This window comes from Rhinolophus sinicus, chromosome 13, assembly GCF_057876585.1.
Source record: "Rhinolophus sinicus isolate RSI-liver-muscle chromosome 13, RSI-T2T, whole genome shotgun sequence".
In the NCBI taxonomy this organism is placed as follows: domain Eukaryota; kingdom Metazoa; phylum Chordata; class Mammalia; order Chiroptera; family Rhinolophidae; genus Rhinolophus; species Rhinolophus sinicus.
In genome coordinates, this window is record NC_142513.1 from 13,283,672 (window position 1) to 13,301,459 (window position 17,788).

Below are 17,788 nucleotides of genomic sequence, written 5' to 3' on the forward strand. Positions count from 1 at the left end.
AATTGAATTTTTCCTTATCGGTCATCTATTTTTCTAGCTGAAGCTATTACTCCCGCTCTGGGGTTGCTAGGCAACAAGAAATATTAATAGCAGCTTTTATTAGCTTAGCTTTTGCAGCCGAGTACCAGAATGAGAAAATGGGAAACATAAATGTGTTACATAAATCTTTCAACCTTTCAGAGCTGGTGTTAGTCTCTGTTTTCATAATGATTTATTGAAGTGATGGTTCATTTATGAGAAAAAGGAGTGCAGGATAAGAAAACGGAGCAGTCCCCTGCAGGAGTGTTTGAAAATAAATAATTATAGCAGGGGAGCAAAAGCTGTTTAAAGCCATTTTTCTGAGTTTTATAAAATGTAAAAAGACATATTTCTTTCGCTTACTGCCTCTGAAAAACGGCGGGGGAGGGAGTCTCATCCAGACTCTGCTGAATATAAAGAAACCTCTGGGCTCCTGGTTACCCCCATTTAGGACCCTCAGGAGCCCGTTTGGGAAATTAGCATCCCCGCTCCTAACCCCAGAGGGAAATGAGACATGGCACCCAGGAAAAGCCCAAGCTGGAAGTGCCTTGTGGACCCCCTGCTTTTACCAAGACGGATCCTGCCCCTGGGTCATGCAGCCAAGAAGAGTTCGGTTTGGGACCCTCTCTTTTTTGGCAAGCAATGGAACTGTCACTTTGATATTGCTCTTAAGCTCTGAGTCCTGACTGAGGTCCTGGGGTGATTAACATGCCCTCCCCCTGCCCAAGCCCCCAGATGGGGCCCTCTCCCACCCCAGCCACCTCAGTGTCTGATCCACCCCTGACACTCACCTCTTGGATCAGGCCCTGTCAGTGAGCCAGCCTGCCCACTGCCCCAGAATAGCCAGCCCCCAGCAGGTCAGGCAGGACAAACGTAGATATGAGGCTGACGCCACCCAAACCCCATCAGTAAAATGGATAAATTAATAGAGTAGCTTACATTTATTGAATGCCTTACATTTATTGTGTGCCAGGGCACTGGGCTGAGTACTTTTCCTACATCTGATCACTGAATCTTCATAAATTCCTATGAGGCAAGTAATATCACCTCCATTTTACAGATGAAGAAACTGAGGCTCAGGAGAGATTGCTCTGAGACACAGGGTATAGGATAACAAATGGTTTTGAACTTAGGTCAGCCTAACCCCAGAGCCCGCATTCCTAAGTACTATGTGATGCTACATGTCAAGAAAACAAACAAACAAAAAAAACACACAAAAAAACCCAAAATCTATCACGATAGATTACAAATCGGCCAAAAATTCCTGCTCTCCCTGCCACATCCTTCCACTGTGACTCTGCCGTTTCTCTATTCAAGAGGTGGCGTCTATTTCTCTACCCCTTGTATCTGGGCTTGGCTATGTGACTTGGCTGATGGGACATTAGCAAATATGATGAAAGTAGAGGTTTGAAAAGCACTTGCATGTTGGGCCCTCCCCTTTTTTGATGCTCTTGGAAACCCTGTGATCGCAGCCATGTGAAGAAGCCCAGACCACCATGTGATCACAGACCTGTGGCTAAGTCACCCACATTGGCACCAACCGACATTGGGCCAACTGCCGAGATGCAAACAAGGCCATCTTACACCACACAGCCCCAGCCAAGCTGCAAGCTGACCCCAGAAATGAGCCAAGCCAGTCAAGGTCAAAGACCTGCCTACCTTGATGACCCACAGAATCATGAGAAATAGTAACAGTTAATTGTTTGCTTTAAGCCACGAAGTGTTGGGTGGTTTGTTACACAGCAAAAACTAACTGATACACTCATAAAAACAAAACAAAAAACAAATTATGCATTAAGAGCAATACAATGAATAGGTTGGACTGGGGGTGGGGGGTGTCTGCATTGCCCCCCAAAGGTTGGGAGGGTCTTTGGTCCCTTTACCTCAGACTTGGGAAGGGCTTCCCTGCATCTCAATTTGTCAGAATCAAACAGAGATAGACCAAGTCTCCAGGGGGGAGGAGGGATGGGGCAGGGAAGGGAAGAGGAGAGAGAGAGAGAGGAGATTGGAGGAGAAAAGTAGAGAACAAAAGAAGGGGATAGGTCTTAGGGGAGATATTAAAGACCGCCCAGAGTCAATAAACAGGCTCTGCCCCTGAGCTCTGAGCCCTGTCCCGAGGCTCCAAACCCTAACCCAGGGCTGCAAGCTCTCTCATGGGAACCATCTCTAAAGCACGGGCTGAAGTGGCAACTAAGGTATTGCCTACTCCCCTCCCCCACAGCCCATCCCAGGATATTAGCCTGGAAAGAGCCTTCACATGGTGTGTGTGTGTGTGTCGGGGGAGGGGAGGGTCCCTGGGCCATGGCCCCTAGTCCTCTCCATGTGGGGAGAACTATTCCTGGCAAGATGCTTTAGGATAGGGACCTAAAGCACAAAGAATGTAAAACTACCAGGCCAGCACTTAGGATTTTGATCCAAGTTAATAAGAGTTGAATGCCCCACGCCAATGGCATGTGTGGTAGTGGTAGTGGTGGGTCTATCCACCTCAAACCTATACACTTGTCCAGTGTTTCATGGCTCACAAAGCAATTCTTCCTGTTTCCCTATTTGTGAGTTCGCCAGAGCTAGAATCCCAACTCCCATTCCACAGATGGGAAAACTGAGGCTGGGAGAGACGTGACTTGTCCAAGGTCCCAGAGAAAGCAAAAAAGAGTCAAAGCGGAAAGAGAATGCTTGAACGACAGCTGTGTACACCCCCTGCACTAATAACAGAGACCGGCACAAAGCTTCATGGCTTACCTCATTTGGCTTAGGGGAGCCCCGACATCCTGAATCACCAGAACCCATGGCTGGTGTGGGGAGAGCTTTGCCAGAACTCATTTCCCGTCAGAGCCCATGTCCACCTGCCCAGGGCTGTCCTAGAACTTTCTCTGGTCTTGCCAAAGGTGCAGGTTCCCTGGGAACTGGTCTGAGAGCATCAAGCTTTGTCCCTTCCCAGGGTAATTCCTCTCCTGGGTAAACCAGGACCCTAAGAGCGAACATTTACCAAGGACGACTCCAAAATAAATTATTTCAGACTTACCAGAGGCTGCTTAATAAATTCCACTCTTCTAGTTTCTTTGGGTATTTTAGAAGCTGATTTATACATACAATATCTCTCTCAAAATGAGACAATCAACACAGGATAAAATTATTGAGTTATGAAAATAGGGGTCAGATGGAGGTGCAGTGCTTTAAATTAAACCGGCAAAATATATCTTTCATACTAAATTGACTCTTTTTGTCTTGGAAATGAATGTTTAATCAGTTAAGACGCTGAAATCGAGGGAGAAGCCTTAAGCATATTTAATTTTGTAAAAGGGGCCCAGTTCCACTACTGTACAGGGTTCCGGCGAGCAGCCATACGTTTAAAGCAGAAGGGCTGACACCAGTGCATGTCAGGACCCCCCACCCCCGCCCCGGGGAGCTGGGGCAGACCAGAAGGAACTGGTGGCCTCTGGGATCAGAGCCACGGGGCTTGGCATTAAGGAGATGGCTGTCAAACGCTTTGGGCTCTCCAGGGACAGCATCCTTCACACATCCCAGTCTGTGCCAACAGCATCTGTGGCATCCGTGGCCATGGGGCATCATCCTCTATGCCACCTATAACCCTGCAGCCCAGCTGCTCCAGCCCTTGAGCACCTGGTAAAACCGAGGGGTGCATGGTAGGTGACAGAGCTGGCCTTGAATCCTGGTTTTGTAACTTAATAGCTGTGTGACATTCATTCATTCATTCATTCATGAAGTACTTGTAGAACCTACTACGTGTCAGGCCTTCGCTTCCTAAAGGTGCCTCTTCTGGGCGCACATAGCACCATAGACCGAGCTTATCAGAGCATTTATTACATTTTCAGGAAAGGAGCCTTCACCTGTCTCTCCACCTGCACTAGGAGTTCTTCACAGGCATCTTGCAGATCCAGGGTTCAGAACAAGCCTGGTACTTAGTTGGTGCTCAGTAAAGGCTGTTGCACAGATGGTCACTGTGGTAGATTAAAAAATGGCCCCCCAACGATATCAGGTTTTTATCCCTGGAACCTGCAAATGTTACTATATTTTGGGAGCAGTCTTTGCAGCCGTGATTAAGTTATGGCTTTTGAGATGGAGAGATTATCCTGAATTATCCCCAAATGCCCAATAAATGCCATCACAAGCATCCTTATGAAAAAGGCAGAGGCAGATTTCTCTGACAGAAGAGAAGGTGACGTGAAGACAGGCAGAGAATAGCATATGATGCGTCTACAAGCCAAGGACAGCCAACAACCCCTAAAAGCTAGAAGTAGCAGGGGACATATTGTCCCCAGGGCTTCTGAAAGAAACTCACGCCTCCTGACGTGGGCCCAGTGATACTGACTTCAGTGTCTAGCGTCTGGTGCTGAGAGACACTTTCTGGTTGTTTAAAGCCCCCAAGTGTGGGGCGATTTCTTACAGCAACCACAGGAAACTAATGCAGTCACCTACCTGCGCTGAGCACCCATTTCCTTGTGACAGTCGTATCTGCCACACTCGCTTCTGGGGAGCATTATGTGAGAGAACATTTGGAAAGCCCTCCGCATGGTGCTTCATACCTCACAGGCGATGACGCAATTTCCAGCATCCCCCACATAACATGCACATCCAGACACACACAGACACACACCTGCGTCCGGCAGCTCAGACAAATTTTAAAAATTTGTCTTTAAGGGCAAATTTGTCTTTGTGTCTCTTCACCAAGATAGTCCCGATGGATGGACATGATCTTATCTGGTTTCCCAGTTGGTCTGGTAGCCCTTCCCTGGGTAAAACCATTTGGTTTATCTTTCATTATAGAACGAGGGAATATAAAACACAGCGGGCCCTTGAAAACTCTGACTAGTGAAAGAATTAAAGCTATCTGAATTTGTGAAGCATCTTTAACATGAGTTCATTTTAAAGAAATCTGGAAAATGACTGCAAAGTGCCTATTTGGACTGAGCCCAATAAAAGCATTTCCTAGAAGGAGGAGCTGGGCGGGGGCTGGGGGGTCACCTTTGATAAACAGATAACATCCTTTGCAATTATCAGACCTATTATAACAAGTTGGCCCTAAAAGTTACCTGAGAGTCTCCGCTATCTGTTCCTTCAGCTAAATGAGACTTAACTAAAAAATACTGCCATTTGGTTACAGTGGGAATTCATTTTTATTACTAATAATAACAGTCACAAATATTCCCCGACTGTTTACTCAGTGCCAGATATTTGTGAAGACTTTACATATATTATCTCAGATACACTTCACCACGACCCAGACGTGGGTGCTGGTATGATTCCAAGACAAGGGAACTGAAGCTTGAGAGCTGGAGCTGTGATCTAAGGCAGGTCCAAGGGACGCCAGCGCCCACACCCTGACCACTGCACCACACGGCCACCGCTCATCACCAGCACCAAAGGCCAGTCATGCCCTGGCTTGTGTTAGCAAAAATCACAAACTGCGACAGACGGTCTGTTGGAGGGACGCTTTCATTAGGAAAGCAGCCGGGCAAGCAGCTAAGGTATAAGCATTCTAACAAAGTGGAATTAAAACCATATGCTGTGGTGTCTGCTGCAGAGAGAAGAGGAAGCTGAGGGTCTGCATTATTGATGGACTCAGAGAAAAGTATCCCTCAAGAAATGGAGCGTCAACTTCCATTTGAGCTCTTTAGTCTGACCCTGAACATCATAAAATGCGGCTCAACTGCGGACTTCCTCCCCGCCCCACCTCTCCTTTTATGTCTCACCTAGCTTAAAAAAAAAAAAAAAAAGTGATGTAGCTTACAAAAATGTATAGAATATACCAGATTTTTTTTTAAGCAAGGTAATTTGGTGGTGATAAGAGAAAACAATAAACAAATAAAATGCAGTCAAGATTATTAGATTATCGACTGTATCCTGTAGGTCCCAGCATCTGCTGGAATTGGGCCACAAATTTGGCTGTGGCCTCTGAACAGTGTCTGCAGAGAGAAACAGGACCCACTCAACATCATGTAATCCTTATAGGAAATCAACACAGCGGCACCTCCTCCCCTGCCACGGGCGTGTCTGTGACCCAAGCTGACAAAATGGAGAACTGATTCGTCCTGGACACCGCGGTTGGTCCAGCCATGCTCCATCATGGTCCTTCCTGGAAGACCAAAACTGCCACCCGCCAGAGACAGCAGGGAAGGTGTTGGCTGCCACTAGCCATCATGCCTGCTGTGTGAAAATGGGGATGGGACAGGGACGTCCTGGATCCAGCCGTGTCTGAAACCCTTTGTCCACTCGTGGGCATTGCAATCTTTTTGGCTTAAGCTAATTTCAGTTTGGTTCCTATCACTTAGGAATGAACTTAGAATTCTGACTAGTATATATTAACTGTGAGTAAAAAAAAAAAAAAGCAAAAATAAATCACAGATATTGGGGAGAAATACTAGAACTCCCTTAAGAAGCTTTGTCTATTATACAAAAAACAAAAAACAAAAAACAAAAAAAAACAAAAAAGAAAGGAAAAGAAAGAAAAAAATGCTCTGCTGGTTTCCTATAGGTCTGATTGTTCACATCAGCCATTTACGCTAAAAAAAATCATACCTCTCCTTAGCATGGGACTCAGAACCCTTAAAATCCAGGATCTTTTCTTCCTCCTTGGCTCCAGGTCCTTCCTCTCCAGTTTGATAAAAAGAATAAACCACATCCCGTTCCCAAGTCTGACAGGAGCCTCCTGCCTCCTGCATTTGTTGCCCCAGCCTAGAAGGTCCTTCCCTGCCCTCATCTGCCTGGAAAATCTTTACCTAACCTGCAAACTTTCACTCAGGAATCCCCCTCGTCCCTGGCAGCTTAAACAAGACATGCTATTTTAAAAATAAATATGATTCTATTTATATGAAATGTCCAGAATAGGCAAATATACAGAGACAGAAAGTAGATTAGTGATTGCCTAGGGTCGGTGTGTGGGGGGTTGGGAATGATGACTAAAGGGTACAGAGTGTCTTTTTGGGGTGATGACCATGTTCTGAAATAAGAACATACTGATGGTCACACACCACTCTGTGAATATCCTAAAAGATACTGAATTGTAAACGTTACCTGGGTGAATTATATGGCATAGGAATTAGGTCAATACTAAAACAAACAACACCAAGATATTATAAACAGAGCTCTGGAAGTCAGCAGTGTGAAGACATCAACTTCCCTCCATCCCCATGCTCTGCAGACGCCCAGGTAAGCCACGAATCCCAGACCCTGCCCACGAGCAGAGGGTCCTCATCAAGACATTTGCCTTCCACTCCCCTCTGACACCCCTTCCCTCCGTAACTGGCAGGACCCACGGTGGGCGACCAGGACTCACCGTGGGCAGCTGTCCCGACAGCAGGTGGCTGTCCTGGGCCAGCATGTTGGACACCATGATAGCCGGGAGGTCCATGGCCTGGTAGGAGTAGGCAGGGAGCAGTCCGTTGGGTGCCAGGCTGTGGCACAGCGAGTGGTAGCTGGCTTCGTGGTCCCCCAAGTGCAGGAGGGGTGGTTCCGGGAGGTTGGGAGGGGTTATCGGGGGGATCTCATAGTCTTCGTGGCTCTCGTTCTGGCTATTGTAGGTCTAAAACATCAAAAGGGCATGTTGTCAGGGGTCAGTGTCCTATAAATGCCCCAGGCCACCAATCATAGCAACAACCAAGGGATAACAACCGCGTGGCAAAGGAAAAGAGAAGGGACGATCCCTCTGCATGGCAGACGGTCTCAAAAATGGCCCCTGATCTGGTCAGACTCCTGTCCCATCCCCAAATGGGGGCTTCCCCCCACTAGATGGTCTGTATACAAACACCTGCCCTCCTGGAGAGGGGCGAGCTCCTGCCCACCTGTTTTCCCACCAGATACAGCCACGACAGCCCACCACGAATCCATCTCCCCACACCCACCCATCTTACAGATGGAAGAACTACTCAGATCCGAGAAGGAAGGCAAGTCATCCAAGGTTAACAGAACAGTTGGGAACAGAATGCAGTGTCCTGCCTCCCTGCCTGGTGGCTTTCCAGGGCAGCTGAACGGCTTTCTCGTATGAACTCCCAACACCCAAGCGCAATCACTTCCTCTCCTGGTCTTTGTCCTCTGGGCAAACGGTACAAACATTCCCCTAGGGGCATAAGCCAGGAGACATACTAGAAACCTTTCTTTCTCATATTTATTAATTTTTCCCACCTCAGGGCCCTGACCAGGAGGCTCCAATACAATGTTGAATAGAAATGGTGAGCGTTCCCTCTGCGGGAATCCTCTGCCCCCCACACGCTCCCCCTTCATCTGGCTCATTCCTACTCACCCCTCAGCAATAGGTGTGGTTTAAATGTCTCCCCTGGTACTCTCTAGAGTGACTAGATCCCATTAGACACCCCCGGTTACCTTGCATTTCTCCTTGGAAGTACTCATTGACCTTGCACTTAACTAAATTCTTGTATAATTATTTGTTTAATGTTTAATGTGAATTCTGCTAGGATGGCCCTTGTATGTCCCGTTTTCTAGAACATGGCACAAAGTAAGAGCTCAAAAATAAATAGTTGAATGGATGGATGAGCTGGGCCCTAGGGCAGACGCCATAAGCAGCATCTCAGCCTCTCACTCAACTTTGGTGACTGCCCTGGAGATGGGGGTGAGGGTTCCCGTTGTTCAGGAGGCAGTGTGGTGCAAGTGGTTAAGAGTCAGAGAGCTTGGGTTTGAATTCTGGCTCTTCCCTGTACGAGCTGTGTGACTTTGGGCACACTACTTAACCTGTCTGTGCCTGTTTCTTCACATGTAAAAAAAGGGTAATAACAATACATATACAGAATTGCTATAAAGGGTAAACGAATCAATACGTGCAAATTGCTCAGGACACTGCCTGGCACACAGCCAGCGCTCTCGGTGTTGGTGGTAATTGCTGTCGTCGTTATCTTTGCTGGGAGTTTCGGAGACATTAATGAACTTCCCCAAGGGCACAGAGCAAGCCAACAGCAGCTCAGGCACTCAGTATCCTCACTCGTTTTCCCCACTGTGAATGTTCCTAACTCCTCACAACACAGATCTGTGCCCTGTGGGGTGATGTCTGTCTTCAGCCTGACCCCCGAGACGGGCTGGGGGCTGATTGCCTTTAGATGGGACTCAGTCATGGGCATCCTATCACCCCAGAAAGCAGACTCCCAGGAAACCTCCTTCAGACCCTTGCGCATCCTACAGCAAGACTCGCCTCCTCTCTTTGCCCCGCCCCCCTCAGCCCATTGGCTGTGCTCTCCCCGTAGTATCATTCCCTCCTGAAATTATTTCTGATTCTTTGTTTACCTTCTGCTTGTATCCCCTCCCCCCAGACCCCAGGCTCCAGGAGGGCACGGGTTAAGGCTGTCTTGTAACCAATGCCTGGCACATAGTAGGTATTCAGTTAGAAAGTGATGAATGAGCATATGAAATGGGGGAATGTGCCAGGCTTTAGCTTTAGACTTTACCTAGCTGTCTCCACATCTGTCCCTCCTGATAGACCATAAGCCCCTCAGTCACCTATGGTTCATGTCAGTCAACAGCCTCCTTCTTCTCTGCTCCCCCCACCCCAGCACCCAGAACAGGTGCTGACACATAGCTTGCGCCAACTGAATGCTAAATGACTACACAAGTCCATTCCTTTCACTTAAAAACCCAAACCTCAACACACTGGAACCAGCCCAAACAACCAGAAGCCTTTTGCAAAAATAAGCATATGTTGTATCAAAATATTGGAATAACACAATTATGACAATTCATTTAAAGAGGCAATTAGCACACTTAAAAATAACTAAATATGCAAACACGTACATGCCTCCTTTCGCATGCAGTCAAATCCTAAGTGCATGACACCTGAATACCAGCCCATTCTGCTATTAATTCATACTTGAGCACCTACTGTGTGCCAGGCACTGGACCCAGCTTTTCCACACACATTCTCCATTTAATCCCTATGAGTTCTGCAAAGAAGTGACTATTTTTGCAGACAAAGAAGATGAAGCTTAGAGAGTGGAGGCGTCACATAGCTACTAAGTCTTGGGTGGGATTCAATCCCAGGTCTTGTGACTCTGAATCCAGCATTTCCCACTCTGGGTCACAGGCTTCCCCTAAGTAAGAGATGGGGCTCTCAATGGTACCTAAATTTGCTCTCTGGCACCAGTGTCCTCATGAGAATGCAGAAAGACATGCCAAGTTGTAAGAGCTCTAGAAGCTAAAAGTATTAGCAAAACCTTACAGGGAAACTTCTGGAAAGAGGTGTCCCTTCCTCTCCACCTATTCTCTCTCAAACCTACTCCAATCACATTTTCATCCCACCATCCACCAAATAACCTCTGTTACTAAATCCAGTGGTCAGAGAGCAGTTCTCACCTGACCACCTTGACCTTCTCAGCAGCATTTGACATAGTTGACCAACTACCTCCTCCTGGGAATAAATTTCTTCACTTACTTTTGGAACACCACAGATTTTGGTCTTCCTAAATCCCAGGCCATGTCTCCTCCATGTCCTTTGCTGCTTCCCATTCTTTTCCCCAACCTATGAATGACTCCCCAGCTCCTGTCTCCAGCCCTGACCTCTCCCCTGAACTACAGATTCCTATAACCCACTGTTCCTTAAAACCCCTGTTTTAAGAGACATCTCAAACTTCACCTGTCCAAAAGAGAACCTGTCCATCCACGGGCTTCTCCTCCTCAACGAATGACAAGTCAGCCTTCCAGCTGCTTAGGCCACATGCCTTGGAACTCGCCTTGACTCTTCTCTTTCTCGGACATCCTACCCCAAATCTGTCAGGAAATCCTACGGGCTCCACATTCAGAATAAATACAAGACGTGACCACTGTGGTCCAAGCCATCAACCTCTTTACCCTGGATGATTGCAGGAGCCGCCTGCCTGTTTTCCCTGCCTCCCCCCTTGCTGTGGTCTCTTCTCACTCAGGGGCCAGTATTACCTGCTGAAGTGTAAGATCACGGCACCCCTCTGCTCACCACCCTCCAGTGGTCCCCTTCTCACTTAGAGTAAGAACATCATCCTTACAATGGCTACATGAACAAGTTCCCCTCCTCCCACCTCCGTCCCTCTCACCTCCCAGACATCATCTCCTACTGCTCTCTCTGTTCATGCCACTCGGGCCACACTAGGCATGCTTCCGCCTCAGAGGCTTTGAAATGGCTGTTCCCTCTCTCTAGAGCACGTTTCTCTCAAATATTCACACAGCTCATTCCTTTGCCCCTTCCACTCCCCGCCCCCCGTCTTGACTCAGACAACCCCTTCGCAATGACATCTACCCCACTGCTCGATTGAACATCGCAAACCCTTGGCCATACCCTTTTGTTTCCTTCTTGTCACTTCTCACCTTCTAACATCCTGTACCTTTTGTCGATTCATTGTGTTTATTAATTATTACCCGTCTCACCTTACTAGAATGTCAGCTCCATGAAGGAGGGTTTCCACCTGGTTTGTTCACTGCTGTAACCCCCGTTTCTTCAACAGTGCCTGGCATATAACAAGTGCTCAAAAAGTCTTTGATGAATAAATGAACGAACGAATGAACGAACCAACGAGCAAATGATCTATCTACTCACCAAATGCCAGAAGAAAAGTGGTAAGAAAATGAACGGATTGACAGACCATGAAGATTCCCCCTTCTAGAGCAGGCTTACTCTTGGCTCTGACCCAAAGGTAAGACACAGGCTGTTTGAATCAGTCCAGCATTACCCCCTTCTTGGAACTGGTGCATGAAAAACCGTAACTGACTGTCCTTCTCAGGGAGTGAGTTGTGAGGAGGGGGCATGGAGGCAAATGGCAGGGCCAGGAAGTGGGGAGGGGGGTACCAACACTCAAGGAGGTACAGCTCCCGTATCATGCAGAGATGGATGATGAGGCTGCCAGAATCACCTTGGTTTTCAACCCCTCCATTTGTGCTTCTCTTCCCAAATCAACTAAGGGATGGGAACTCAGAGCAAAGCAGTATGGCTGGGCTAAAAGGGGCATCCAGAGGAGGCTGTGAGGTTTTTCCTGCACCAATTCCAGGAAGGGAAGAATGCTGGAGTGATACAAACGACCTGTGACTTTCCCCTTGGGTCAGAGAAGGGTAAGCCTTCTCCTGGAATTCCTAGGAGGAAGGGTCTTAAGATACTGAAGGCAATGACTCCTCTAGGCAGGGGAGTAAATGGGCAAAGGGGAGGGAGTGGACAGGAAGGAATCTAAGAACACCCAATGGACCTGTTGCAAGGATAAGCTTATGTTCCATGGAATTATCAGAATAAACTCATTCGTGTACCACAATAAAATAAAATGACAAATAAATTGAAAAGTCAACCATCGGAAGTAAGATATATATATATTTATAAATATTATAAACTATATATTTATATTAATCTTAATTTATTACAAGATTAATATAAATATATTTACGCAAGACTTATAATTAATCTTAATAATATATATATTTGTATGTATAAAAATATATATTATAAATAATCCTTTCTGAAATAAGTACTCAAATCTTGAACCTAGAGAATGAAAAGTAAACCCAAGAAAGAGATTCTAGGAGTGGTAAGCTAAAAAACCACGACAGTTATCAAAATAGCTGTCCATAAGGTGACTGCAGGATTTAATGTGACAATTTCATAAGGATTCCTAAAGTAGAAGAGGGATAGGATTATAAAACTAATAATGATCACAAACTAAAAATCTGGAGGACTTCAGCTAGAATCTGTGTCTTTCTTAAAGGAGGAAATTACAGATACTGATCAGTTATTTATGTTGCAAGGAAAATATAAGTTTAAATTTATTTTTTATAATTTCCTAAAATTTATTAAGGTAAAATTTACATAACATAAATTTTACCATTTTAAAATGAACCTTTCAGTACATTCACAGTGTTTTACAACCACTACTTTGATCTAATTCCAAACCATCTTCATCACTCCGAAAGGAAACCCCGTACCCATTAAGCAATTTCTCCCTAGTCCCTTGCCCCCTCCCCCAACCACCAATCTTCATTCTGTCTCTGGATTTACCTAATCTGGATAGTTTACCTATTTGGGATACAAATGGAACCATACAATATGTGACCTTTTGTGTCTGGCTTCTTCGTTTAGCATAATGTTTCCAAGGTTCACCCTTGCTGTAGCATGTATCAGTACTTCCTTCCTTTTTATGGCCAAATAATATTCCATTGTATGTATATACCACAATTTGCTTATTCATTCATGTACTTATGGACATCTGAGCTGTTTCCATCTTTTGGCTATTGTGAATAGTGCTGCTTTGAACAAGTCTGTACAAACATTTATTGGCGTTCCTGTTTTCAATTCTTTTGGGTATATAACTAGGAGTGGAATTGCTGAGTTATGTGGTAATTGTACATTGAATTTTTGGGGGAACCGTCAAACATTTCCACAGTGGCTGCACATTTCATTCTCGCCAGCAATGTATGAGTGTTCCAATGTCTCCACATCCTCGCAGCCAACATTCAGGTTCCATTGTTTTCATTATAGCCATCCCAGTGGGTATGAGGTGGGATCTTATTGAGTTTGCATTTCCCTAATGACTAATGATACTGAGTGTCTTTTAATATTTCTTGGCCATTTGCATATCTTCTTTAGAGAAATTTCTATTCAAGTGTTTTGCCCATTTTTAAACTGGGTTGTTTATCTTTTTGTAAGAACTTATATGTTCTAATACTAGATCCTTATAAGATAGAGGATTTGCAGATATTGCTCTCCCATCCTGTAGGCTGCATTCTTACTTTCTTGATAATGTCCTTTGATGCACAACAGTTTTTAATTTTGATGAAGTCCAGTTCATCTATTTCTCTTTTGTTATTCATGCTTTTGATGTCATATCTAAGATCCATAGCCAAATCCAAGGTCAGGAGGAATTACCCTTATGTTTTCTTCAAAGAACTTATGGGTAAGCCCTGAGACTTAGGTCATGGATCCATTTTGAATTAACTTTTGTATATGGCATGAGGTCTTGTCTAACTTCATGGTTTTGCATGTGGCTATCCAGTTGTCCAAGAACTATTGGATAAAGAGACCGTTCTTTCCCCATGGGTGGTCTTAGCACCTTTGTCAAAAATCAACTGGCCATAGATATAGAGGTTTACTTCTGGATTCTTAATTGTATTTCCTTGGAATTGGTCTAAATGTCTATCTCTATGCCAGTACCACACTATTTTGACTGCTATAGCTCTGTAGAAATTCTGTAGTGTGAGTTGTCCAACTTTGCTCTTCTGTTCAAAATTATTTTTGTTATTCAAGGCTCCTTACAATTCCAAATGAATCTCAGGATCAGCTATTCCATTTCTGCCCAAAAAGGATGCTGGGAATTTGATAGAAATTGCATTGAATACGTAGATCACTTGGGTCATGTTACCAGCTTACCAACAGTAAGTCTTCCAATCCACAAACACGGATGTCTTTCCATTTATTTAGGTCTTCTTTGATTTCAGTCATACTTTGTGGTTTTCAGTGTTCCAGGCTTTTACCTCCTCAGTTAAATTTGTTCCTACATATTTTATGCTTTTGGATGCTATACCATATGGGGTTGTTTTCTTAGTTTCCTTTTGGATTGGTCATTGCTGATATATATAAACACAAGTGATTTTTGTGTATTGATCTTACACCCTGAAACTTTGCTGAATTCATTTCTTAGCTATTTGTTATAATTTTAAGGAAAAGCAGAAATTCCACATCATTGGAGGGACAAAAAAAGAAAAAAAGAAAATAGAACCTGATCAATCTGAAAAGACAAAAAGAAAATAGAAATGACCTATGAAACATGATAATAAAGAACCTTCATAAAATGACAGTACGAAGACTAAACATTAGTATTACAATAAATATTAATGATTTCAATTCCCTTATTAAAAGATAAAATTAATATTTTGATGAAAATAAATGAATACAGCATATGGCATTTATAATAGTCATGCCTAAAATAAAATGACATGGAAGGTTAAAAATAAGCAAATATATCAGGCAAATAAAAAGCAGAAGTGGAAAAATTAATAACAAATTAAGACTAATTCAAGGCAAAAAGCATTAAAGAGACCAAGAGGAATACTTAAGTTGATTTATGATACAATCCACTAAGAAGAAATGGCAGACATAAACTTTTATGTGGACTGATAAACTACAGGAATATAAAACATAAAACACAGTTAGAAGTACAAAGAGGATTTAACAAAACCATAAACATAATAAGACACTAACACATCTCTGCAAAAATGGACGAATCAGATAAAAATGAGTAAGGATAGAAGAGTTGAATAATACAATTTACCCTCTTGATTTGTTCCAATATTTAAAGAATACACATTCTTTTCAAGTGTCCATAGAACTCTTAAAACACATGACCATGTGCTACCTACACAGAGAATCTCAAAGTTTTCAAAATGTAGAAATGACATAGACCACACTCCAGGATCTAAATGCACTAACCTAGTTTTTAACAACAACAGAAACCCCCAAAGAATGTAGAGAAAGAGGGAGCAGGAAAAAAAAAATGGAGGGAGGCAGACACTCCTAAATACTTAGATGCTTTAAGAGCAATCTTGTAAATAACTTTTGGGTTAAAGAGAAAATCACAACTGAAATTACAGACAATGAAAACACTGCCTGACAAAACATGTGAGAGGTTAACCATGGAAAATTGGTAACTTTTTACCTAAATGCATGTATCAGAAGATAAGAAACACAAAATAAATGAACTCAGCACTCATCTCAAGAAACTAGCAACAGAATAACAAAATGAACCCAGAGTCACTAGAAGAAAGAGTAATAAAAGAGAAAACAAATTTTAGGTAATAGAAGGAAGAACTGGTTGCTCGAAAAGGCGAACAAAACAATAAACCAGTGACAAGGAAAAAAAACAAGCAGATGCCTGAAAAGGAATGAAAAATATATTGATTTTTTGAAAGTCATTGAGAATTCCTTTGTAAAACAGTATGAAGCTAATTTGCATAAATGTTGATCAGTTCCAGCTTAATTATGTTGTTTGAATCTTCTAAATGACTATTCATTTTCTTTTTCTGCTCGATCCACTGGTTTCTGAGAGGTATGTTAAAAATTTCCACCATGATTGTGATTTTATCCATTTCTTCTTGTATTTCTGCCCATTTTTTGCTACATATATTTTAGACCTATGTTGCTACGTATTTACAAATGAATGATTATTATATCTTCTTGGGGTGGTGTACCTTCCCTTATTCGAAGGCTACCTACTTTATTCCAGTCAATGGTTACTACAAGATTCTCCAAATGACACTTGGACCTACCCATTTCCATCGCCCACCCCACACTGTATAAGAGAAAGGCAGAAGAGTCATGGGAAGAGGCCATCGGAGCAGAGGGTGATGTGACTTTTCTCCCCCCCACCTTCAGGTCAAGTGAGAAAGGCCCCAGTATCACAGCTTCTTGGGGCTCTAAGTGCAGTGCAAAAGGAGAAGTGGCACCTCATTCCCTGGTGATGCCTGGTGACAAAGAGCTCTCAGGGGGACACACCTGTGTCCCCAGAGTTGAGAAGCTTAGGAGGACTCGTCACTGGAAGGTTTTGGAAGATGGGAGGATAGCTGGAGCTGCCTGAAATGGCAGGGCCAGGGGAGACAATAGGGAGAGAGACAGAGAGACAGAGATAGAGATAGAGATATAGAGATACAAGGATTGAGAGCAATCTGCATGTAAGTACGTGGGTTGGCAAACCAGGATGCATGAGTGTCCGAGGGCAAGTGAAAGCTAAGGAAGGCAGCCAGCTGGAGGCATCTAAAGGGTTCCACCCATGACAGTAGCCTCACGGAGCAGGGGCACCTCAGCAGCAGGAGGCATATCAACAGGTGTGCTGGCTGCAGAGCAGGTCAGAAGAGATGAGCTGCAGAGTGAATCCCCAGCTCAGTGTGCCTCATGGAAAAGTGCCAGCACGTGAAAATCTGCTGTAACAGCGGGCATGGACAGCAGGACATGAACACTACCAGTCAGCAGAATGTTTGACCCTCCTCCTCCAATGCCACCTCACCCTGTCCTGATTCCGGAGACTCCAGCAGCAGCAAAGGAAATGGGAGTGGAGGGAGCAGTAACAGACCACCCCCTGCTCCCCCCGACCCCACCACTGCCGTGAGCCAGGGAGGAAAGGACATGGAACGGACCGCTGCTTTCTTGTCCTGCCTGCTGAGTAACGCTGAGTGACAGCTGCAACACCTTATGTTGACACAGGACTTTTGGGTTCCAAATGCTTTTACGTATTTCAAATATTTTCCTCCCAAAGCTTGAAGATTTTTGGAGTTCAAAATCAGTGCTTACTGTTTTTTTGATCTGCAGAAAGAATGTTGGCTTTGCAGTTAGACTGACCTGGAGGAATTCCAGTCCCGCCACTTACTGGCTGAGGGACCTTTGGCAATGGATCCCAACTGCTTACTCCGGAGTGCCCTTATCTACGAAACCCCACCTAACAGCTGAGAGAATTATACAGGGAAACAGATGTGAAAACACATGAACAGAAAGTCAACACCGTCCCCACCTCCCGGCCCGAGGAGGGAAAAAACAGACCGCAGGTGGTAAGCAGAACAAGTGTTAAATATCTTTTCCATTTTGGAAACTGAGGTTCAAAAAGGCAAAATGACTTATCCAAAGTCACACGAATAGCATTTATGGAAACAAGAACAAGAAGCCCTGACTGTCTGAAGCTAACTCGTGCTCTACCATTATTCACATCCCCTGCCCCCCGACATACACATTAATCCTGATCAGCCCAACAGAGTCCTGGTTGATGCCTCTTGTCCCAGGATAATTTTTTTTTTATCACTTTTTTTTTTTTTTTTAGTATGC

General features: G+C 44.4%; 1 protein-coding gene across 7 annotated transcripts in view; it reads right to left on the bottom strand.

Annotated features, from left to right (window-relative positions):
• TOX2 (TOX high mobility group box family member 2) overlaps positions 1-17,788 on the bottom strand; it is a 124,533-nt gene that overhangs the window by 42,102 nt on the left and 64,643 nt on the right. For 5 of the 7 annotated variants that reach the window (XM_019748740.3, XM_019748764.3, XM_088789119.1 and 2 more), the window contains one exon: positions 7,313-7,558. The exons of the other annotated variants lie outside the window; for them this stretch is intronic. In XM_019748740.3, the coding sequence (XP_019604299.2) occupies positions 7,313-7,558 (246 nt within the window). The remainder of the gene's footprint in view (positions 1-7,312; positions 7,559-17,788) is intronic. 7 annotated transcript variants of the gene reach the window in all.